The sequence below is a fragment of the Lycorma delicatula genome, chromosome 10 (genome assembly GCF_047948215.1).
Source record: "Lycorma delicatula isolate Av1 chromosome 10, ASM4794821v1, whole genome shotgun sequence".
NCBI lineage: Eukaryota > Metazoa > Arthropoda > Insecta > Hemiptera > Fulgoridae > Lycorma > Lycorma delicatula.
Window position 1 is genome coordinate 90,721,576 of NC_134464.1, and position 26,806 is coordinate 90,748,381.

Sequence of the window (26,806 nt, forward strand, 5' to 3'; positions counted from 1 at the left end):
ATTGGGATTACTAGAATAATTTGTCATAATTGCGTTATGTTCAATTGATCATAATTTCAACAAAATGCTTAAATAACATTGTTCTTACTGCAGAAAAGATTAAGGTTTAATATAGTGTGAAGCCCAGTTTTTTCCAACAGGTAATTCTGATTCACAAGATGGAAGCTACACTAAATCTTTTTTTATGTTAAACTACTTTCATGTATCAGAGTTTTGATCCATGACTACTAATACTTTTTTCATATGTTGAAAGTAAAATACGTTTTACAAAAATTAGGGTGTAAAAAAATGTGAGTAAAATTTAATACAAAAATGAGGATAAGTAGTTGATACTAAAAAAAAAGTATCATAAAAAAATAATTTATGTACTTTTAGAAAAGAATAAGAATAGAAAAGAGAGAAGGAAAATCATGTTAAGATTCAATAAAGACGATACGAGCTATAACAGGTGTAACACCTAAGAGGATGAATAAAATTTTACGGCTTCACACGTTACTTTTCTCTCAGAAAGTAACATTAACGATAAATAAATTTTATATATATTTCATAAATATAGATGCTTAATCTAAATACAAGAATTAATAAAGAATTATAATTTATTATAAATTTTAAGACCTTAAGATGTTTTTAAAATTAATATCTCTAACTCATTCTTTGTGGCTATCCCATGGGAGTCAATTGGTTTTCTTTACACAAACATCTTATACATGAGAAACAAATACTGGATAATTGTGTAACATTTTGTTTTTCATCTTTATTCAACAGTGTTGATGTTATTTTCTGTCTCAATAAAGGATCATATCAAGTATATGCATCATTTTTACCAATGACATTTAACAATTTTTTTGATGTCCATTTTTCTATCTATCTATTTTGTAAATTTTAGGCTGGCAGTATTATTATTATGATCTCTGTGGCAGAGTGGTAGCATCTTTGCCTTTCATTTAGAGGATTCCAGGCTCAAATCCTGGTTAATCGTAGCATATGCTACAAAAATTCATTATCATCCATCACAATAACTGTTATTGGATGTCATCTTGTTGTTATTGAATAAATAAATAATTTTAGAAAGAATATAAAATGTTTTTATATTCGTATCTTTATTAATTAAGCATTAATTTTAAATTGTAAATTTAGTGTGCGAGAAATATACAGTGATTTATAAAATGTTTTATTACATAAAAAACTAGTCAGTCAGGGCTTGCTCTGCTAGCCTTTCATGTGTGGCCAGGAGGTTCTGCCTCTGAACCTCTCTGTATTCATTAAACTCATGCTTGTGAAAATAATAATGATAAATAGAAATTAAAGTCTGTTCAATTTATAAAAAACTATCAGTGTATTGTAATTTCTTCAGAGCAACAGTTTGGTCAGTACAAGGCCTGAAACTTTGAGTGATCTGAAGAATGTAGATTTCAAAATAGTTAGCCTCCATCTTAAATCTTAGTTATAGTTGGTCACCCGTCATAAGGGTAAAAATGTATTTTTGCTTGATTCTTAGCATTACCCAACAAATATCACTAGAAAGTGACCATGCTTCGTTTCTTATTTTTTACAAATTTTTTTAGTTAAGTAATCAGAGGCAGGTGCAGCTGTACAAACAGTAACAATGCCAGTGGCCACAGTGTTTTTAAACTGTTGTGCCGTACACATCGTACCCCTTAAAAAACTGAAATTCAAAAAACTTAAAAATGGTTTTTAGATATTTATCTGAAGAGTATTTGCAAGCCCAAATTGAGTGAATATTTCATTTAGTTCAGTCAGATATGGGGAAAATTTGCAATGATTCTTCAAAATGTTTTTACTTTTCTTCATTCCTTTCAAGGTTGAAATTTGAAAAATCTAAAAATTGGGATTTAAATATTCCCATGAAGATTACACACACCAAAAATCAAACTGATATCTTCATTTGTACCAAGAAATTTAAAAAAAAATAGTAATATTCAATGTTATTCCATTCCAAATCTTTAAACTTGGAATTTCAAAAAATCCTTTCTTGGTGTGCACTTACATCGTAAAGAACGAGTGTACAAATTTTTATCAATTTATCTTCAGTAGTTTTTGCTGGGCATTGATTATGAATCAGTCGGTTATTATAAATAACATATTATTTTATAGGTACAAATATTATTTTTCTGCTAGCAAAGGAAATAAAACTTCATGTTTACAATCAATCATATAATGAAAATGTAGCAAGAAAAAAAGGCAAAATGGTGTATTTTGAACAAACAGTAGTACATTTGTAATGAAGAGTGCAAAAACCTTTTGTTGATGTGGCCGGTGTATGTGTAACAATATTTAAATTTTTGTGTGGTTTAGAAAATACTAATTACATATCTATATACACTAATTTCTAAGTTAATTTCAACAGTTTCTGTAAGAAAATAAAGTTTATACCTCGATGATAGTCGTACATACTGAACAGGGTGCAATTATGCATGGAGGTTATTGGTAAAAATTAATATGATTATTCATGGAAAAATATCATCTATTATACACAGTAAGTTTTTAGTTGCATAAAATCAAGCATCGTATATATACATGTGCACGACAAATAACCATTCATAATTTTTAATGATATGCCTTCGTTCTTTTGCAACAACAGTCTACTGTCTTCATTTATCAAACTTTCTCAGTACTGCTCAGTGATTGAATTGTTGCTTTAATGTTTAGTTGTAGATTTTTTTTATTTTTCAACATAATCTCCTTTTAACTCTATACACTTTTCCAAGCGTTTCTCCAACTTTTTTAAGCCATCCAAAAAGTAGGAATTCAGAAGGTCCTCAAAATAAGCATATGTTTGGGCGATGACCTCGTTCGACGTGAACCATTGCCCGCCGAGCTATTTTTTCAAGTTTGGAAATTAAAAAAAAATCAATGGGGGCCAAATCCGGTGAATATTGTATAACTCGAACTTTAATTCCATAATAGTGGCCATCAAAATTGTGCAGGTGTGCACCCGTGCATTGTCTTGATGGAAGAGGATATTTTTCTTTTTCAAATGAGGATGTTTTTTCTTGATTTCTTTGCTCAACCAGTGCAATAACAATGCATAATACTCTCCAGTTATTGTTTGTCCTTTTTCCAAGTAATCAGTGTAGATTATACAATGTGCATCCCAAAAAAATCCGTGGCCATCACCTTTCTGGCCGATTTCACCATCTTTGCCTTCTTCAGAGCTCATTCGCCTTCAAAAACCCACTGTTTTGACTGTTCCTTTGCCTCTGAAGTGACATCCATGTTTTTCCCACAGTTATGTATCAACGCAGAAACTCATCAGGATTACGACGGAAAAGCGCCAAAACAGCCTCAGAGTCGACCACACGATTGTGTTTATTTTCCACTTAGAGCAAACACGGCACTCATCTTGCAGAAATTTTTTTCACACCCAATTTTTGCAAAATTGAAAACACTGTACCTTGCAATATGCCTGTGACCTCAACTATTTTGCTCACTTTGAGTTGTTGATCACTCAAAACCATATCGTGGATTTTGTCAATCATTTCGGGGGTGGTCACTTCCACTGGACATCTTGAACGATGTTCATCTTTTGTGGATATATAGCCACATTTAAACTCATTTACCCAACTGTAAATAGTTGCAAATACAGGAGTAAATGTGCCGTGAGCTTCATCCAACTCGGCTTTGATCTCTTTCGGTGTTAAGCCTTTTAAATATAAGTGTTTAATCACCACTCGAAACTCACTTTTTTCATTTTTCTAAATAAACAATAGCTTGTTGCTTCAGTCAAGTATGACAGTGAAACGACATGATGGAAACATCTGAAACTTTAACTGCACTCTAGCGACAAATGACGCTTACTAAAAGCAAACCATTTTCGATACTAAGAGCGCCATCTCTTGAATTTTTTAAGGACTTATTGAACGACCTTTATATATATATTCTATTTATTTAGAATAGAAAAACAGCACATAATGAGGCTTACATGTTGTAGACAAAAGGATGTTGTATTCCTTAATATACAATATGACAATTTAGGTATAAGATAATTGAACAAAATGTACTTAGTGCATTTTTTGACTTATAGTAATTTCTTGGTGAATCAATATAATACACAATTCTCATAATAATAATTAAACCTTTTCCGACCTTATTTTATAACATTAATTACTAATGAAATTTTTTTGAGCCTTTATATTCTAATGCTAAGTTAATTGCTCAAATCTAAATATAGATTTGAGCAATTTTTCCTGCTACTATTATTTTAAAAATATTTATGCCTATAGTAAATGTAAATGGGATAATAGCAGTTTGTCCACTAAGTATTAAAAAAAGTAATCTGAAACATTTTCTTGTTTGTAACATTTTCCACTTCTTTATATGAGATCACATCTATTTCAAAATAACTCAAAATCTTTATTAGAAAACTACACTACCAAACACCTAAAGCACCAAACCTCATTTAACATATTTGTTCAAAAACCAGTTTTTAATTTTCCATCTAAGCCACTATCAACCTTAACAATGAACTCTTACATTACTAACTAATTCTTCCAAACGTTTTCCAGCCAGTTTAAAATACAATAACCTATATATTTTTACTCATAATATTTAAATATAAACAATTAAAGATATAACTAATAATAATGCTATAGTTATTAAGTATAAAGCTTTCCTACCATTATAATAAACTAGAATATAAAAAATACATGGTGAACATAATTTTGGTTGTTTATCTTTTATTTTTGTTTAGTAAGCAATAATGATAATGAACAATTGAAACATAAAACTATGCAAATAATAACAGATTGCTGAGCTAATAAAAACGTTAAGTGCATGTTAATATTTATTAAACCTAGATCCAAATTAATTCAGAAATTTACCAGTGGTTGGACGTGCAGTAGTTGTAGTTGTGGTAGTAGTAGTACTAGTAGTTGAAGAACTCGAAATAACATTATTGTCATCATAATTATCGTAATCGTCATCTTCATCTTCATCAATATCATCACTGTCATCACTATTATCACCTTCATCATCAGCAGTATCATCTGCATTATCTATATGATCAAATACTTCTGTACTTCCAAGAGATGGTGATGGAAGAACAGGCTTCTTTAGTGCAACTTTTTCTGAAAACAAAATCTATTGTTTACAGCTGTTCTTTATCTTAGCAAAGAAAGATTATGTTATAATCATGAAATACAAAAAAGTATTTTAACAAAATATAATAAAAACTATATTTTTTTCAAGTTACTTTAATATTAATATAATACTGATAGAATAATTCTAGAATATTACTATAATAGGAGGCCTCTTTCAAACTATAAGTTTTGTCTTTAGAAAATACAATTAAAATATTTTATGCAGATTCAGGGAGACCTTAAGTAACGTGAAGCAAAGTAAAGATAATATGATAAAAATAATATTTCTAAATGATTTTATAATAAAAAGCTCATAATTTTAATGAATCATAAAAAAACATTCGTAACTCTTGTAAAAAGGATGACATTAAAAGCAGAAAAATAAAATTAAAATTAATTAAATAATAGGTAAACTTAAACAATTGAATGTAATTAGAACTTTATTTTTTTATATTTTTAATTATTACATGTAACGACTAAAGATGCTTTACATTATTATATCACATCTCATAAATGTCTTATATAAAGTGTAGGCATCTGTTAATGAAATTCTGCATTCCAGTGACAAACCTTTTTACTAATTGAAGCAAGCATCTATCAATTAGTTAAATAAAGTACATCAGAGCTTCCATTTTTTTGGTATATTTTAATGTAAATATACACAAATATATCATTTATTTTTAAAAAAATAATAATTTATTGTCTTATAAAAAGTTGATAACTGAAAGTTATCCCTGAAAGTTAACTGAGTATAGGGTGACTTAAAAGTTTAACTGCCTATAATTTAGGAAATAATTCTTCAAGGACATAAAATAAACTATTTTTCCCTTAAAAACTGATGTAGCCTTACTTTATGCCTGTAAGAGGATACCACTTTTTTCCTTTTTTTCTTCCAGATCAGTGAGTATTTGCAGAGAAATTATAAATATAATCTAACCACATTTAACCTATGCTAGCTAGTCAAAGTTGGCGAGCAAAGTGAGCATAGGTTAAGTTTGGTTAATTATATTTAACATTTACATTGGACCTTTCTCAGATACATTTGTATCTGAGATTTTTCCTTTCTTAGGAAATTTTTCCTTTCCTTTCCTTAGGAAGGAAAATAGGAAGACCTATTTTTGAATAAAATTGACGAGTAGAAAAAAAATATAGAAGTCTAATCCAAGACTGATTGCTAATATGAAAAATTTGTCCTTTTTCAGTAAAAATGTTATTTGGTTATTGTTATATAAATGTAAAAATGCGCATTTTTATTGTTATTTTTGAGAAAAATTAAAATAAAAGTGGTACCCGATTACCGAAAAAGGTCCTAGATATGTTCTTATTTTCATAGATACAGTACTAATGTGAAACACATGTGATGTAAGTCATATGGCTATCATCATAAATTTCTCCATGAAATTTAGCTCTACAAAGAATGTGGCTCTATAGACTTCCATAAATCTACTTTTTCCATTTCTTTAGTTTTAAATATGAGTGTCTAAATTTCTTTTGAACTCTGTCTAGTATAAACTGATTACTGCTTCATAAAAACAAAATGAAAGAAAGAAAAGAGAATAGATGTCAACAACTGATAGAAAAGGAACCAGTTAAGGAATTCTTTGGATTCTGTTACAAAATATTCTACTATAAATGAAATACCAGATTTTGGTATTGCCAAAATCTGTTTTATAATTCTCTGTTTATAATTCTAACAATCACATGATAATACCCATAATTGTTTAAAGTTACTACAGAATCTCTATATATAAACAATACACTAAATGAAAAAACAATTTAATTAAAATAATGTTGAATGTTTAAAAATCTAGCAAATATGTTTTTCAATAAATCTGTTTCCATTTTGCTAACAAATAATGTATTTCAAGCTTTAATGTTAACAATATATTCTATGCCTTTTGGATTCTGAAACATTCTGGATGAATAAAAAAACTCAGTCCACACACATATTTGTCTTCTGATGTAATTTGATGCATTACTATAAAGTATTTTATTTATATACAATCTGCAACAGATTTATATTGTTCTCTGCCTCCCAGAGCTGGACCCATTATTAAGCATAACTCAGCCCTGGGAAGTGCCATTACCTCTAATCACTCAGGTGACCCTGCTAAACCTGGCTATGCCATTCCCAGCTGCACCACCCAAGCAACTGGGACTAGGTCTTCCATGCCTTGCCTCAAACTGAGACCCCAAGAGGGTCCATCCACCAGGACTAAGGTGAACCATAATGCTAGAGCATTCCACCACTCCTGAACAGGGCTGTTCAACAGGCCCTAAATCTAAACCCTATGTGCTCAATCATCCTCAACTTCAACTTTATGATCCTCTCGAACATCCTCTTGATAGTATCCCAATCTTCCATTCCATGTAGCATGACTCATATCACATTATCAGTGTGTTTTCTTCGATCCTCGCAAGTACCTTCTCTTTGCACACGTCCCATCTTGGACACTAAACATTGTGTGCACCACGGTGTCTAAGGCTGAGCAATACAAGCATGAGTCTGTTCTCCATCTCTTCCTTTTACACAAGTAATCATTGAAACTCCCATGACCAGATAAAAACTGCATCAGTCCAAACGATAGTTCTCCATGCCTTCTATTTATTCATGGCCTAATATCTGGAATAAGAAATCTTGTCCACTGGCTTAATCTCAGCCATGGACCACCAAAACTGCCATCTCTCCAACATCTCTCACTTTTCACTTCATGCCCCACTTCTCCTTTAGACCATCTCTGACCCTTTTAGCTCTTTCCTCAGTAAGAAACCTCAAAGGTGGTAATGATGCCATCACCAGCATTGACTCTGTAGATACAGTTCTATATGCTGAACACCACACTGAACACTAACCTTCACTTCACCACCTTCAGCACCACTCTATCCTGAAAGTAGTCCTCTAGTATTCTTAATAATATGGACTTATGTCCCTCCTCACCAATTCTTTGGTTGACACATTTGAACGATAGTGTGTTGAAAGCATTTCTGACATACAAAAACACCACCACTGGGATCTTCCTTGTCCTCCACATACCCATCGCAGCATCGTTCACTATCCCCATTACTCTGCTGATAGCATCTACTGTTGTTTTTCCTTTCCTTAAGCTGAACTGGAACTCGCTAAGGCCCTCTTTGAGTTCTAGCTTCTCCGCCAGCCTCTTGACCAACAACCACTCAAATAGTTAATTAAGACAGCTAAGTAAACATAGAGAGCAAAAACTAGTAGGATCACACAAATCTTCTCCCCTTTTCTCAGTAAGACTGGTTTTGGCTTCTTCCACTTGGTCGGCAGGCATCTGGCATCCCTCCAATAGTATCTTGTTAAATGCTAACAAGACCTGAAATGGTACAACCTCTACAGTCACCACCATCGCTTCATTTGCTCTGCTGTCCAGGCAGGAACATTTCTTTACTGATAATCTCCTCACCACCAAAAAAAGATCCTCCAAGGAAAACAGGGGTATTTCCATTGCCACAACTTCCCTTCTGCTTTGGCAATGCTGGCTTGGAAAAAGAATTTTGATACTGTCTCACCATTTTTTCTGACAACATGGGTAGCGTCCTCCCAAACTTGCTAGTAACAATTTTGAAGCATTATCCTAAATGTCCTCTGACTAATTACACAGCTTCTTCTATTTTACTTTCTTACTCATCAAAATCTTGTTTCTGTATATCATTCATTCTTTTCTCCCTTAATTGTCTCATACATTGCAGGACCTTCTCCTCATTTGCCCTCCTTCTAGCTCTTTGCAACTTTCTGCGAGCCTTCACACATTCACTGTTTGACACTGCTACAGTGTCTGTACACCAATACCTCTTGATCTGTTTTCTACTTATGAAAGATTCCGCCGTTGCCTTAGTCAACACTTCAGTTAGATACTCTGGTATTATGTCATCCAGGTGACCAAGATACTCACTAATCTTACCCTTAAATTTACACAGGCCTCTCTCTGAAATTATCTTACCTTCACATGCACTCATTCTCTGTGCCTGCATGGCTCCAATCTTGAATAGTAAGCCACTTGTTCGCTTAAACTTTCTTTGCCAGATACTCCCAGCTCAAACCCTGTGCTAACCTTGGTGAGACAAACATGACGTCAACAAAGGAGCAGTCGTCGTTCTTCACCAAGGTAGGCACACCTTACCTTCATTTAGGCTGACCAAGTCCAGATCTGCCATGAGCTTCTCCAATAACTGGCCTCTGTGATCAGTTACGTGAAATCCCAAGCTGCGTTCTTGGCAGTTAGATCCCCTGTCCCAACCACATCTTTCACCTGGAGATGCACAAGACTCCCCAGGTTCTCCAAACATTCCTCATATTCTTGCAAACTGCGCAATTAGGTAAAATATAGATGCTGACTACAGTACTACAGACTACAAAATCTGGGAATCCAACCCAAAGCCTTTCTTTTCTCCACTGGCCAGAAATGGTTTCTGCCTACCGATCCTGTAAACCGCCTCTTTCCTTAGCCTATCAGTGAGCCAGCCAACCATCCTCCTCAAGTTTTCTAAGGTTTGGTTCCAACACTAGAAGTAGATCCACCCCCTTTCTTCTCCCTATCTCAAAAAGGGTATCATATGCGGCAGCACTATGATTTGTGTTAAGTTGCAAGTAACTAACCATCACCCAGCTTGCAAAGGGTACTGCCCCTCTGATGATGACCTATTTTTTCACGCTTCATACAGTTTGACTTCAAATTAAATGTTCTGGCCATATATCCCTCCTCATCACAATTGTGGCACCTTGATGACCTGTCTGGACCACTATATTTTGCTGCCAAGTGCCCCAACTCCAGACATTTTAGCAATAGGGCTCCTCCCTTCACAGTACAACCCTGCATATTACCCATCCAACACAAATCCTCTCCTTGACCGCTATCACCATCACTGCCGATACCAACATTGCTATTGTGGCATTCTTCATGTTTCCATAAGCTGGGCAGAGTGGTCACCTTCACTAACTCCTCCTTACCACTATCCCCCCATAACCTCCCTGATTACAACTAGTAACTCCACTTTGGTCACTTCTTCCTCCAAGTCTTTCACGTGGATGTAATCTCGATTCCTTGACTCATTGGTGACACTAATCCCACTTAGTTTCTCCTTCATTTTTTGTTGGACAATCCCAACTTCTTTCTTGGGTACCCTCACCCTCATATGTAGAGCCTCCCTCCCAACCTTTTTTAACTGAGAGAATCTCCAGGAGAGATCTCTCCTGATCAAGGAGAGAGATCCTCCTTGTTTACACCCTCTTTGACCTTTTAAAAGAGGTCTGAATATTTGGTCCCCTCGGCCTTTAAAACAATTGTAGAGAACTCTGTCCGGTGTTGAGCTCCCTTACCAACAACTTTATCAGTCTTTGTGTCCTCTAGGTAAATGATCTTGTTGTTTCCCTTTCTCCTACCCATGTACTCTAGTTTTGTATAATGTAACCACCACACTGTTCGCCACTGTTCCAAATTTAACTGCTACATTTAAGTCTTGTATTGTCCTCAGAGTCCAGTACAAATCCTCTACGACTCCTCTCTCCTCTTGTGCCAGTCCACCACTAAAGAGTACACTTGCCCCCAATTCTCCTCTTCAATCTCACCCAGAAGCACCTCTGAGTCTACTCTATCAGCTACCAATTGGCCCCTCTGTAGTTCAGACTGCTTAACCGGTCTTATCATAATTGTTGTCCTGTCTACCAGTTTTTTACCAATAGATTTATTGATTTAATTTTTTTCTTTTTGTGATGGATATTGGTCAAGAACTAAAATTATTAGGGAAGATTAAATTGAGAATCTATTATTAAAATCAGATATTGTTGACTGATGTTTGATTAACAGAGATTTTAGTTTTTTCTTTTTTTTCATGTTTAGATTTAATATTAGTAGTTTTAGTTAAAATACTGATAGAGAGAAGTCATGAATTAGCTTAGATAAATTGCTAAATACATATATTAATCTAGGTAATCTGATTAACATTGAATCTGAGTTCAAGAGAAAATTAAGAGGGCTAGTAAATATAGAATGCAAACATTGCAAGCTTTAAGGACCTGTCAAAAAGGTGACATGATTGTTTATAATCAATATTTCATAGTAAAAATAAATTATTTATATTATAACTGGTAAAGAAAGCATGTGATAAAAAGTAAAATTATCACTGAAATATATCTTAAGATACGGATTTATAACTGTGTTTATGAAGGGACAAAACTTTAGCAGAACAATTTTTAACATAATGAATTATTTCTGAAGAAAATTTGTTATAAATATTCTGTTATTACAAAAAAGATATAAATTGGTTATGATATTTTATTTTATATAAAGACAAGTATACTAGTTACTAGAAACATGTACAGTTTTAAAAATGGGTATGTATATCATATTTCAGTTTTATTTCATACGTAAGTGCTTTATAAAAACATAAATATCTCTTACAGTAGGATAACAATTTTGACTTATATAAATATACATACATGAGTGTTGACAGTTTATTTAAAACACACTCAACTCACCCTTTGTAGGACAGCATACAAATTCTACTCCAGAGAAGAGTGAAATACCACATGGGAGAAGCATGGCAAAGCTTCTCAATGTCAAATCCCGATCCTGACATGACTGAGCAGCTGTCTGGTTCCATCGATCAAACTCCCAACATTTTGTCTGGTTATGAATATGATCAAACAAACAATTTTCTGGTACAAGTAATGCATCACTTTGGAATGGACCCTCTGTAAAAAAAAAAAAAATACTGAATTACATAATATTCCACATTTAAAAAAATTACAGATCTTTCTTTATACGACAACAAATAAAATATAAAAAGAAAATGATTTATGTTAATAATATATGTAATCTACAAAATTTTAGGGATATTATAACATTATACAAGATTTTTCATTTATATTACTATTTCATTAATATTATAACTGCATATCTCTATTTTGTTTACTTCATATATCCTTTAAATTGTTAGTAATAGAAGGAACAAAATCAATTTTAAATTTAATTTCAAAGTATTTTATAGTAAAACTAAAATCAGTAAAACTAAATTTAAAAATGTTTTTAAAAAAAATTTAAACAAATTTTATAGGTTTTATTTTTATTTTTTGGGTACAAACATACTAAAAGCAAAGCCTTAAGTATGAATGTTTTATATATATTTGCAAGTGTGTATATTAAGTATTGTAACCATAATGGTTGTAGGAAACTTGGTACAAGTTACAATTTTCTCCAAAAAATGGCATAGCCTTTAAAAGTAAAATCATATCATGCCAGGCTTAATATAGAAAATGAGAAGGCACTTGGAAATCAAGTGCCTTCTTCAAGAAGTCATAGAAATATTGTTATACTTAAACAAACCAAGCCCATTGAAATTCAGATGACAATATAGATATCCTGCAAGTGATAGTTTTTTTCTGTTTACCACAGAAATCACCATAGTATATGATATATGGTATGAAGCAAACATCATTACTTTTAGAAAAAGCAACTCTATCTGGTGTCTCTCAAAGTACCTCAGGTGCTTTACACATGTAACAACCCTAAGAAAAATTTGGAGAGTTAGTGTAAAGCTACAGATTAACACACCTCTCCTTGTAGTGAAGCAATGCATTATTTAGATTGCTTCAACTTGCCATTATGTTACAGATAAACAACCGACCCTTTTTTAAAAAGAAAACAGGTGTACTAAATGTAATGCCAGATAAAGGTTTACTACTCTAAATATTCAAATTCTAAAACTGAGATTACAAATTGTTATAGTAAAACAAAAATACCTTTTTGACATCATCATATAACTGAAAAGTAAAATTTAGGTTAAAAATGAAATATGGTATTTAATCTTATTTGGGTAAAATAATCCTGAAAGTTTTATAAAAAATTAACTACATTAATATAACAACTTATATTAATTAAAACTTATATTTAATTTAACAACTTTTCAAGCTAGATCAGATATAAACAGTTAAAAAATAAAACTTTAAAATTTTTAAGTTACATTCATAAATGGAACAATTTAAAAAAAATAATTTAGAGTAAATATTATATATTTTTTAATCTGATATCAATGAGTATTTTTTATATTATAATACATTTTACATGAACATGTAAAAAACAGTTGATTTATTTACTAAAACTATATTTCAATTAATCATAGTGTTTAGATTAGCCACCATACTGAAGGATAAAAAAAACAGCTGATATCTTTTATCATGCTTTAGAAACCAGGTGCTTAAAAGTACTTCAGTCTTCTTTAAAAGAGAAAAAGTAGTAGCCCAATTAGTTGTAACAAAAGTACATGTGACCACCCTAGCTAAACAAATTGTTAACAACATTGGATGGGTAATACTTTATATAACAAGTTTTAATATTAAAATCAAAATTTTATTATCATGTTCCAAAATCTTTTTTACATCAAATTTTAAAATTACAATTATTATTTGCTATTAATAACATTTGCAAGCATGGACAAACACAAAATACCATAAAATATCCCCTGAATAACAACCTATAATAACTTATGAAATGAACAATAGAAAGAATGGAATCATTTTCTAATTATTTAAAACTAGTTCCCCGTGGCAGCTTCACCCATGCTATATGGTTACTTATGTTTACTGAAGTGGTCAATCTATTTTATGTTTTTTAGTCAACTAACCGGAGGCAGGTGTAGCCAGTCATACATACAGTAATGGTGACAATGGCTGTGTTGATAGAGACACAGCACCATATACCTTAAAAACAACACAGCATCCCTTAAAAAAAAATGGAATACAAAAAAACCCGAAAATGGTTTTTAAATATTTATTTGAAGAGTATTTACAAGCCCAAATCTGATGAATATCTTGTTTAGTACAGTCTGGATTGGGAAAATTTATAATCATTGTTCAAAATTTCTTTTACCTTTCTTCACCATCTTTCAAGGTTGAATTTAAAAAATCTAGAAACTGGTTTATTTGCATGAATATTACACTCACCAAAGAACAGGTTGATTTCTTCATTTGCTACCAAGAAATTAAAAGAATCAAAACAGAACCAAGGGTTTAAAAAAAAATTCAAAAATCTATTTTAACCTTTGATATTCAGAATTTAAAAAAATCTAGAAATTGGTTTCTACATATTTACATGAATATTACACACACAAAAAAATCAAGCTGATATCTCATTTGTTACTGAGAAATTATAAAAATAGTAAGTAAATTTCATTGTTACTCCATTTTACCCCTTTAAAATCAGAATTTCAAAAAATCCTTTCTTTAGTATGCAATTACACTGTAAGAAGAACATGTAAAAAAATTTTCATCAATTTAACTTCAGTAGTTTTTGCTTGGCATTGATTATGAATCAGTCAAGATATGTTGTCTTCAATTTCAGTAAGACCTCTATTGAAAATATCTCTACTGAAAAATATCTTGGGAGTGATTTGCTGTAAGAAAAGAGCATGAGAATTTAGCAGCTTGCCACCTAGCGACCTAAGTAAGAAGTACAGCACTATAATGGATTATTTATTATTTACATGTTTTAATAAATCATTTTTAATTTTTAGATAACATTTCTGAATAACCGGCATCTGTAGATCAAGAGTGTACCTGATGAATGCAAAAGTTAGCCTTCAACCCACTAACAAATACCCCATCTGAATTCTGAAAACTGGACAATTGTTTGCAGAGATATTACAAGAGCATCGCACTGCACCTTCCAAAATGGACCAGGGGCACCCCATTTATTACCAGTTGATTGGTCTAGCCTTCCAGGTGCTCACATACCTCATCACTCACATGGAGCCCCACTGGAAGCCCGTTGTTGTTAAATAGAAATTTAATATTATTTTATTTAACGTAAATTCAATTCTATTATTTCTGTAATATTATTCATTCGATTGATTTGAATCATTCAGTTCAAACTCTTCAATTTTATTCATTAAAGTTTGTGCTTCAACTGGCAAATCTGCACTACTATACATATATATATATATTTTTGTTTTTTTACTTCCTTGTACGAAATAAAGGAAGTATTGTGATCGCAAACATTTTGGTTTTCAGATTTCAATGGAAATATCCATTGAGACTAGTTTCGGCATGATGTCTGTACATATGTACCTCGCATAACTCAAAAACAATTAGCCACAGGATGTTGAAATTTTGGATTTAGGACTGTTTTAACATCTAGTTCTGCACCTCCCCTTTTGATTGCAATTGAATGGACCAAAAATATAAAAAAAAGCCCAAAATCCAAAACAATTTGGATTTTGGAATTTTTCTTAACTGCAGTAATAAGCCCTCACTGAGAGCTTTTCAATGATATATCGTAAGTGCTACATATTTTCATTGGTTCCAGAGTTATAGCCAAATAAAACTTTAATTAATGAAATATTTGGATCTTAGGAGAAGGCACATCGGTTCAAATCAGACTTCATCTTCTTTTTCTTTTTTTATTTACATATATTGATAGTTATTAACCTCTCATTGTAAACAAAAATTTACGATGAATAATGAAAAAAAAAATAAAAAAATAGCAGAAATTATTAATGAAATAAAATTTTATGTAGTTTTCATTTAAAAAAATGTATAAATGTAATTTAATAGGTGTACAAGGAAGTCATGTGGTGTCCATATCAGATTTTTTTTTGAATGAAATACATCTAAAAACCTTCTTATTTATGCCAAGAAACATGATAAAAATTTAGTTGTGATTGATTAAGTAGTTTCGTTGTTTATCCTGAACAAACAAAAACTCGCTTCCTCTTTATATAATAGTATAACTGTACAAAATATAAAATTATTAATTATATATTTCTCAACATTACTTCAATTTTGAATCTGATAAAAAAAAAAACAGTATTTGTATTTATACAAACAACACCTCTTAAAATTTGTATAATTTTATTCTTTAATCATCATTAAATATCAAATTTTTGAAATGTGATCCATAAATCAGTGAATAAAAAAAAATTTAATTGAAAAAGTTTTATTTCCATATATTAAGACTTTTCTCTCTCAAGTATTCATTATTTACATAAATTATGTATTAGCAATACTCTTCCTTATTGTTGTATCAATATAAACTGTGGGTGCTTAGGGCAGCACAGCTAGGAAAAATAATTGCAGCTGCTGAAATAAAATTTTTAAAATCTATTTTTGTCACAGTGCACTTTGAGAAATCAACCCATATCAGTGTTATCAGAAACAATTTGGGAAGGAAAACTATTGTTGAGATATAACAACAGACGAATGTAGAGAAAGTTGATAACTGAGTAAAGATTTTATTTTGATCTTATTAAAAAAAAAAAAAAATTCAAATTCAAATTTTTACTTGTTGATGATGCGAAAATATTTAAAATTAGGCAGATGTTAATGAATTTTCAATAATACTAAATAAATACTGAGCACTGGCTTTCCAGATGTCCAACAATCGGGACTGCTTATATCCACACTAAGAAATTAAAAAAAAACAATTAATATACTATTTAAACAATCTAAAATACTAATCAAATAAAGCTTTCCATCAACAGGAAATGTATTTTATTGATCTTTGTTTTTACTGGGTTTTTAATTGACCTTTTTGCAATCTGTTTATCACAAAACATAATTAATGTGCTTGGCATTTCTCCCGCTACCACCCGATTTGGTCACCCTAAAGCATAAGACTGAATGTCCGTGCGACAAACAGCAACTGAGCCTCGAACAGTTTAGCAACTAGTATCCTAACATAGCTCCTAGAGCTTACCTAACAGCATGAGCGAATTAAGCGTGGTGCCATACACCATCGGTTTACATGTCCCAACCGCTCACTTGTCATATATTTGCTAAAATGGGTAGGCGGACCCCGTCAACTACAAAAACATATATGAAATCCATAATAAAAATTATTTTGTCTAGGCTGTTATTCACTGCCACGCCTAGGTCGCTGAATGCCAGCATGTACCTGTCCACCATTTTGTAGTGCTTGGAGCCATAATTGGCTGGTGGTCAGCCATACTCAGGGTTAGCTTCCCATGGTAATGGGGGTAAGAGTCTTTTCCTTAAGCAAACTACGGATGCCGGGTTGAACAAAGCAACCGCATCTAGGCTCCCACACGGTCCGACAATGCGGGTATCGCCACACTGACTCATCGCTTGTGAGTGGCCAATTTTCCTCTTGACCTCTAAGTTCCAGGGTGGCAAAGTCTCTGCCCCCCCACACCAAGATCATGGCAGTCAAAGATCAGGTGTTCATTTGACTGGACCTCCCCGCAGACCCACAGCTCATCAGCTGCAAGGTGGAACAGAAACAGATATTAGTTCAAGTTAGCATGGTTGGTAAGCACCCAGGCACCTAATGCTCTTAAAAACAAATTCGAGGTATACCATCCCCCAAATCCTGTATAAACTTATACAAGGATCTTCCCTTAGTCCTGGTGTCCCATTCCAGCTGCCATGCTTCCATCGCAAGGCTCTGGAGTCTCTTCCGCAGGCAGGAGATGAGCAGCTGAACAAAATTTAGATACAGTGCATTGTGATCACTGTTCCGCTCTGGTACTGGCCCAGCTCGAAATTGCATCCTAAATACCTCAGCCTCCTGGCCTCTTCGCAATCTCCACATGGCTGCCCAAACTTTCACCACTAAATCGATTGGTAGAGCCTTTTTCAATACAGTAGTAGCCTCGTAGGAGGTTGTTTTAAAAACACCAGTACATACAATTAAGTCTCTGTGTTGGGTACTCCTTAAATTTTGAATAAGTGCTCTATTCATATCCAACCTATGCGCCCAAATGGTGCTATGTAAGAGGTCATGCTTTTGAAGACACCTCGGTACACCATGCACATTTGATGCCCCAACAATCCATATTCTTTCCAAGCAACCTCCTAAGTTTGTGCATCACTGAGATGGCGTCTGCCACTACTTGCCTAATGTGGTTGTTAAACAACAACTTTTCATCAAACAAAACACCTAGGTACTTATGAACTCTAACTTGGCTGATTACACAGCCTTTATATTTAATGTGGGGGTTACGACTGTACGATAATTTGTCTGCATCCTTGAGAAGCATAAACTTCATCTTGGGCACAGAAATCTTTAAATTTTGATTGTCCATCAAGCCTTCTGCAGTTAACAGGGCTGCCTGCACCCGATCTTCCAGCTGTGGTTGTGAATTACCACAAACTAAAACAAGACAGTCATCGGCGAAAGCCTGGGCCATGACCCCTTCTGGAAATGTCAATCCCAGAAATCCGTGATACCAGGTTCCACAGCAGGGGACCGAGAACAGAACCCTGCGGGCTTCCCCTGGTAACGGATTTCCAAAGCTAGGTGTGCATCCTTAAACAGAGCTGTATGGTTAGACAAATAGTCATGTCCACGGTCTGCAGGGTTACGGGAACATTGCGGCATTTCAACTCATAGAGGACAGAACTCCAACACAAGGAAGGAAATGTTGCCTCTACGTCTATAAAAATTGCCAAAATCTATTTACAGTCGGCATTTTCCACCTCAGCAAGACCATTTAAGATGCAACCCTCGGTGCCAACCACTTTCGTGAATCCATACTGGCCTCTATTTAGAACAGTTCACCTCAATGCTTTCCAACAGCCACTCCACAACCAGCCTTTCAAGCAACTTGCCGATTACTGGAAAGAGACTGATGGGTTGATAACTACCGACCTCACTAGGGACTTTTCCTGGTTTTAAGAGCTCCCTTACCAAAGCCACTTTCCAACAAGTCAGTAAGCAGCCCCAGCTTAGGCACCCTGAGAACAGACTGCCAAGCGTCTCTCTTACGACAGGCAGCAGATGGAATAATATATCCGGGTCAAATTGGTCAATCCCCGGTGCTTTTTACAGTGCCATTCGAGAAACCACTCTATTTATATGTATGGGATCTACAGACCATACGCTAGGGTAGGGCTAAGCCCCTGCCCTAATGCCGACCTCTGCTTTACCCTGCAAAGCATCTGGAAACAGAGTATGCAGGAATACCTGGTAAGTCACCATAGAAGTTAAAGTGCGGTAATGACCACCAAACCCGCATCGAACACTTGACAACACTTGCAATGGCTTTGGTCGGTAACATGATTTTGCGAGCTGCCAGGGGTATATCACAAAACATATATAAATTTAAGAAAACTATTATAAAATTAACTTGGAAAACATTACATGGTCAAACATAAACTATGAAATAACTTGCTTCCTGGGAAGTCACAGTTATGTGAAAAAGTTCATGAATGTTTGTTTTTTTATGGACAGATTGGAATGACAAACAGCATGTGATTCCACACATATTTCTTGGTTTAACATGATTATGTGATCTTGCAGCTCATAGACAAAACAATCAACAGTAAGGAAGTATAGATTACAATTTTTTTTTAAATAAGAAATAGTATTCTTAAAGTCATGTTTTAATTATTGACTGTCACTAAGTTTTATTCTATTAAACAAACTGTAATTAAAAAAAAAGAAGATATTTTTTATAATAAACATAGTGACTTAATTGTTCTACAATATGCTTTTTGTTAGTTTTCTCTCATAAGTTTTTTAAATACATTTTTATAAAACTTAAGTGCAGTAAATTCTATTTCTTTCAGATTTTTTTTTGTAGATTTTGATTTTTTAATTGGCAAATTTCTACTCACTTGATTTTTTAAATATATTACTGAACGTGTTTTTTATTACATTGTATATATGTTCTGAGTATCTTTTTAATTTCTCTAACATAAGAGTACATTTTTATATTTTCATTTTTTAATGTACACCCATTTAACATTAGAATGATATGTCCAGTACATAGTAAACATTTTTTAATTTTCCAGTTACCCAGATTTCCGATTATCTGGATTTGGCCTTACGTAGAGTAATCCAAATAATTGATGTTCCACTGTATTTAAATCATGGTTTTGAGATTAAAGTTTTCTTAATTAACTTTTTAAAATTTGCGAAAGATAAACATTCATGAGCTTTTTCATGCAACTGTGATAGCCCTGGATGCAAGTCATTACATCATAGTTATGCTTGACCAATTAATGTGTTTATATTAATCTTTTAATTTTATAATTAGTAAAACAGGCATATATGTTTGTTTATTTCCTGCTATATGAATTGCAAAAACGTCAATTAAAAAACCTAGTAAAAACAAGCATCAGTAAAAATACATTTCGTATTGAAGCAAAGCTTTATTTGAATAGTATTTAAGATTTTTTTTTAACATCATTATAGAGATAATATATTATTTAAATATTCCATTAATAATGATAAAATAGCATTCAATGGTCTGTTTAATAGTGATCTCAAAAAAAAACCCTTAACAAATCCTAAAGAATGGTTAATTTCATTACATAAAATGCTAAATTTAGTTTGGTATTTAGTAAATTTTTTAGGACTGTGTTGTTTCCATATCTTAACATATGGTATTGCTTGTATTTGGTACTCAATCATAAAAATTGATTTTCTTAATTATTGATACGTCTAAAATATTTAATTTGTATTTTGAAAAGTGCTTTACTTAAAAGTTACAGCAATCTGGTGCATGTTACTGATGTTTAATAACACTGTTTTTCATTTTAACATAAAAAAAACAATAGGCCAAGATACTTTTTAGCATTACAAATTTTAGTATAATAATGTGTAATGTTTTCTTGATTTTTAATAAAATGATACATTTTTTTTCAATTAATTGTTTTTATAAGTTTCTTTATTTTAGATTGTCAAATACAGCTAAAAATTGTATTTGCTCATGAATTTGTAATTTAATTTTATGTCAGCAGGATCAATAGTTTTTAAAAAAATGTTGCAGTTTTGATAAAAGATTAGATAAATGAACATACTACTTGACACTAAAATCATACAAAATTTAAATTACTATTATGCAGTTTCCTCTTTTAAGTTAATTAACTTAATGAATCAATATTCACAATTATTGTATCATTGTTTTACAATAAACTCTACAGTTCTTTATCAACTCTACTGTTACAGGAAGTATATAATATCTAATTAATATGTAATATTAATTAATATCTAATATTTTATACTCAAACTGATGAATAATGTGTTTCATGACTGTGAACTAGCCTTTTTTTGGCTTACATAACCCATCAAGGTGATTATACAAATTTGGTATGTTACTTCACGTAAACGCAATAACTAGACTGATCCAAATACAGTATATTTCAAGATAATTTTGGTAATGAAAAGTTCATTTTTAAAAGAGAATCATTAGATTGTTAATGAATCCTATTCTGCTATGAAAGTTACTCATTTTTCTTTTCATAATTCTTGTATTATTAGTTACATATTTTTGAATACATCTCAATGTTTGACATTATTTTTAAGTTAAGCCTTTTATGAAGAAATAATAAACATTTACTAATCTTGAGCTTTCAAAAATTAATTCTAGACATAATTTTTTAAAAACATATAGAGATGATAGGGAAATAAACAACTAAAAAATAAATAAAAAAAAGCAAAATAAAATCTTCAAAATTATTAAAAATAGAATAACAGTTAATACAAATTACCACACCATGAAATTTTTCATTGCTTATTACATAGGAACTGAGATTATATATACAGCTATACTCATTATTATTAAGATAAAATTTCCACTCAACTAATTCTCTTTCAGTAACTGTTCAGCAGTTTTTTTTTTCTTTGGTTTTATATACATCCCTCCTGGAGCTGGACCCAGAATTAAGCATAACTCAGCTCTGGGAGGTGTTGTCGTCAACTCAACCAAACCAAGACCCCACCTGTGTCTTGGTCGTAACATTAGCCTGCCTCTAACCGGGTCCCCAGCCAAGTCTTGATCTTAACAGTTCAAGGGCAATGGAGTCTTTGTGTCTCATCATCATCCATCTCGGCAAGCCCAGACGAACGACAACTGCATAGGAGGTTGTCCATCACCCTCTCCCTACCTCATCATCACTGCCTTTGTGCTGCAGTATCATTGTTATATATTTTGACGCAGCCCTGAATTTTTTGACTCCAGGTAGCATGTTCGGTATAATCATGTCTACATCGAGGGGTCCAGTTATTTGTCCGCAATGCTTCTTTCAACCATCCACCATTGACACCTGAACACATCTTCAGGGGAGTCACAGTATCCACAATATAGGCATTCAAAGCTAACTGTTCAGCAGTTAGCTCATGCTGACCTAACTTATCCTTACATGAGTGCAATCAGTTGAAACTATAACGATTGAAGTGTACAGTTAATGTAGGAATTTAAATCTAATAAAAGGGAACTGTAATTATAATTCTACTTGAATCTGAGTCCTGCAATACTTAATAAATCTGTCAAAAAATGTTACCTATCACCCAGATCAGCAAATCAGATTGATTAGTAGGGGTTTACACATTATTTAATAAAAATAAGTTTATCTAATGCAGTGGCAACAACTACAAAATATTATCTATGTTATGTGAATTATATTAATCTGAATTCAGAAATTTTATGTACTGGTTAATACAAATAAAATAATAATTCTTAGAAAATCAGTTTAATAAAAAATTTTGTTTAATGATAAAATGAAATTTAATATTATATGTTAACCGTTTCACATAAGTTTTATTATGATTTATATGTGTATATAATAAAATTAGTTATCATGATACTACTCCATAAACTGTCCACAGTAACTAAAAACAAATTAGTTAAACTTATCTTGAACTGACAGCAAGACTTTGAGAAATGTTGTTCCCCCCTACACACATAATAAAGCATGCATAAAATTAAACACTTACCAAGACATCGGAATGGTTTAACCCAGTCTGTATGTTTACATTTTGATCGTCCAACTCTGCACCAATTTGACACTTTAACAAAGTGACTTGATTCGACAATGTTGGTGATATCATGTTTGGGGTAAACCTGAAACAAGTAAACAAAATTATCTTTTTAATCTCTTAAAATAAATAAAAACATAACTGACAAATTATTATAAAAAAATAACACATATTTTTATTATATAAGTACTGTACATAAAATCCAAAAATTTCTATTTATAGATACAAATTTTTTTATCTATATAGATTAACATTCCTATGTAAATAAGATATAAATACAGAGTGATTCAAAGAAACGGGAAATTAAAAAAATTAAATAACATTAACGAAAAATGTTTTTTAGAAAATGAATTTTATTTCATGTAATTGTACAAATGTTGCCATTTTAGGATACATACATTTTAGTTTATTTTTTAAAGATAACATCTTCCAGGTGACCTCCTCTTCTACTTAAACACTCACGAAGTCTCTTTGTTAAATTGTTTATGGTTTGACGTAACATCTCAACTGGAATTTCCGCAATTGCTTCTCGGATCTTTGCCTTCAGTTCTTCCGTTGTAGTAGGTCTACTGTGGAAGACTTTGCTTTTAAGATGACCCCCACAAAAAGTAATCGCAAGCTGAGAGATCAGGCGATCTGGGAGGCCATCTAATGTCACCATTTCGTGAAATGACACGTCCAAACAATCGGCGTACAGCTGCCATCGATATTCGTGCAGTATGTGACGTTGCTCCGTCTTGTTGAAACCAGGCTGTGTTAAGAATTGGTGGAAATCTCTTTGATGTTGCACAACAAAGGTTTCGAGCATGGCTACGTAACGAGCCACTGTAATCGCCACTGTAATACGTCACTGTAATCACAAGACCGTTGTCATCCTCAAAAAAATAAGGGCCTATAACACCCCACAAAAGTAGCCCCTTAATATATTTCTTTCACCATTTTTAATAAACACCAATCTATTTAAAAGCCTCCTGACTAATTTATTTAGAGGTATATAAACATTTTTTTTTACAAATCAATCTTTTTTATAAGTAATACTGCTAATATATATATATATATATGCATAAGAATTCATATATCATTTGTGGGACCAATTATATCTACGCAAATAATTTCAATTAATGTTTTCCAATTGTAATTTTATTTTATATGATTTCATTTATTTATTATCTTTAGATTCTTGTTTTATTTCTGTTTCATATTTAAATAATTTTTATGTATTAGTATGGATCTTAATGTCTTATTTTTTTGTTATTTGTTTAGTATTTCATGACACTACTTTAAACTCATAATTCAGTTTTGCAAACCAAATTTCTCAGATGAAAGTACATAAAATTACCATTAATTAAAGGTAAGCCGTCTTATGTGGAATCATGAAGAAAGTACCAAAATAAATTTATATGTGTGTACAGCTTTTTATATGGCTAAAATAAAGTTTTATTAACAATTTTTTTTTAAACCGTTGAAGAGATCCTTTTTATCCCTAGTATTAAGAAGTAAGTAGTTTTACTTACAGGATTAGATTTTAATTTAATACTTCTGACTTGACTCACTCTATCTATACTCAGTTCTGAGAGCCACTGGACATATATATTTATATGAACCTTCAGGCGAATGGGGCATTTCCTTTGTTTTAAATATGGAGTAACACATGAATCCATTTTTAACATCTTACAAACACAATTATTTATTTATTAAAAATTAAGGAGACTAGCTTTCAATGAAACAGTCTACAAGGAGAATTGAATTCATTAGAAGCATGATAAAAAAGGAATGGATCTCATTCTTCAGACAGCTTATCAGAACACTCAAAAACAGAATCGTCTGGAAAATAATAAAATAGTTATGGAACAGTAAAAGCAACATAAATGGACAGCATGGAAATTAAAGATAATATGAAGGAACTCGAAATTACAATAGAAGATTTGGAGAACAAGAAAGATAAAATCAAGAAACTCCAAGATAAACAATCCAGACTACAAACAAAAATCAGCAAACAAACAAGCAATAGGAAGGGTGATCTCAAATGAAGAAAGAAAATTAAATCCGATAGAATGAAGAAATATTGGGCCAACAGAAAACTGAAGAACACTTCCTATAAAAATTGACTAAAGTGATCCTACGAAGGTCAACAAAAAAAAAAAAAATATTAAGAAGAAAAATTAATAATAAATAAATTTTCGCATACTGAAAGCTAACTACTAAAGTTAAATGAACATTCATGAGAATTTCAAATCATTTCCAGCAATATAGTACAAAAACTGCTATATCGTATTCGAGGGATGAAATTTCAGTTTTAAGCCACTCAGAGAGTCTGCTCTGGTATATATTAACTTTTTTTTTGTAGTTTTTAAGCCCACTTCAGTCAACAGCTCATAAACCTTATATTCAAAACTGTAAATACAACTCACATTATTGTTGAAAAGGGGTTAAAGTCCTTTGTAAATGGTATGAGTGTATATATAAATAACAGAAGACAGTTTGGTTTTTAACTCTAACAACTAACTTTATAAAAATACTCATATACAGATTTTTTTAAATCAATAATTTATTTCATAATAATAATAATAATATCATGGACTCAGTTCATTTCATCAGAACAATTTAAAAGAAAACAATCAAGGCTTAGTTGGGTTAAGCGTAAAATAAGACTTGGCACAGACAGATATAAAAAATTAAATTGCAATGTAAATTATACAGAAAAATGGAAGAGGACTGAATCAGAAAACATCAAATGTTTAAAAACTAATAAGAAATAACATCAATAATAAAACACACTTTTTAATGAAAACTCTTTTAAGAAACAGATGAAATTACTTTTTAAGCAAGTTAACTGAATTTTTTAATAAAAAAACATTAAAAATAATATAAAAAAAGTTTTGTATTACTTTTGAAAAACTTTGTTTTAACATGAAATCACTTAAATTAAACTGAATAAAACTGAAATAGACCTAAATATTTTTTTCCATTAAGAAAACTGAAAATTTACGTAATTTTTAATAATAATTCATTGTCAAGTCAACTTAAATAAAATTAATTAAAATATGTATAAATAATTAATAAATAAATAAAACATTAAACTAACTTTTAAAAAGTGTATAAATTTAAATACAGTGTAAGCCATAATTAACTGTAATTTAAGTACACTTAATAGCTGTAATAAGTTTATCACTTGTAGTAGTTATTACAATGGTTTTCAAATGAACTGATCATGGATTTAGTCTCAACATGGATTTTTCCTCTCATCATTTTATCCATCTCATCTTCCTTATAAAAATGTATGTCTAAGGTTGTAATAATAAATTTAAAAAATAACAATATATGTTGCTCAAATGACTTAAATCATTAATTAACATTTATTACAAGTATTCAGGCATAATGTTATTGTAATCTGAAGTAAACAAAAAATGGCAATTTTATTTGCCATTACCATTATGAAATCCAATGAATAATTACATCAACTCTTTTTTATGCTTCTTCATTTATGTTGATTTAAAGCACTTAACAAGTAAATGGATGATTAAAAAATTAAACATGTACAAATATAACAGTTCTCTTAAAAAAAAAAAAAAAAAAATTTCCAGACCATTAAAGATTATTTATAAATAAAAATACCATATTTTATAAGCATAAAATTACAAAATCGGAAAAATTGTAATAATATTTAATACTAACATTTTACTAATATAAGTTCTGAAGTACAGACAGTAGGCTTGTGTAGCTAAAATTTCTTGCAATGATGAATGCATGAGTTTAGTGTGCTATTGTAGTTATAGCAGCTTACTTCTCTATACATGCATCTACCTGATGGGTCTACAATCCACAATATTTATTAATTGATGAGTAAATATGAAAACATATAAAATTCCCAATTCGAGAAAAATAAATTTAATTGATTTAACTACAAGTGTTTCAGAATATTGTAAACTTGAAATTAAATTAGTGGATCATAATATAAAAGAGATTGGA

The 26,806-nt window shown here is 31.6% G+C and overlaps 1 protein-coding gene across 1 annotated transcript in view; it reads right to left on the reverse strand.

Annotated features, from left to right (window-relative positions):
- Positions 1-26,806, reverse strand: part of Appl (amyloid-beta-like protein) — a 137,842-nt gene that overhangs the window by 39,418 nt on the left and 71,618 nt on the right. The window contains exons 2-4 of the mRNA XM_075377867.1: positions 22,796-22,922; positions 11,599-11,814; positions 4,842-5,087 (exon numbers count right to left, since the gene is read on the reverse strand). Coding sequence (XP_075233982.1) covers positions 4,842-5,087; positions 11,599-11,814; positions 22,796-22,922 — 589 coding nt within the window. The remainder of the gene's footprint in view (positions 1-4,841; positions 5,088-11,598; positions 11,815-22,795; positions 22,923-26,806) is intronic.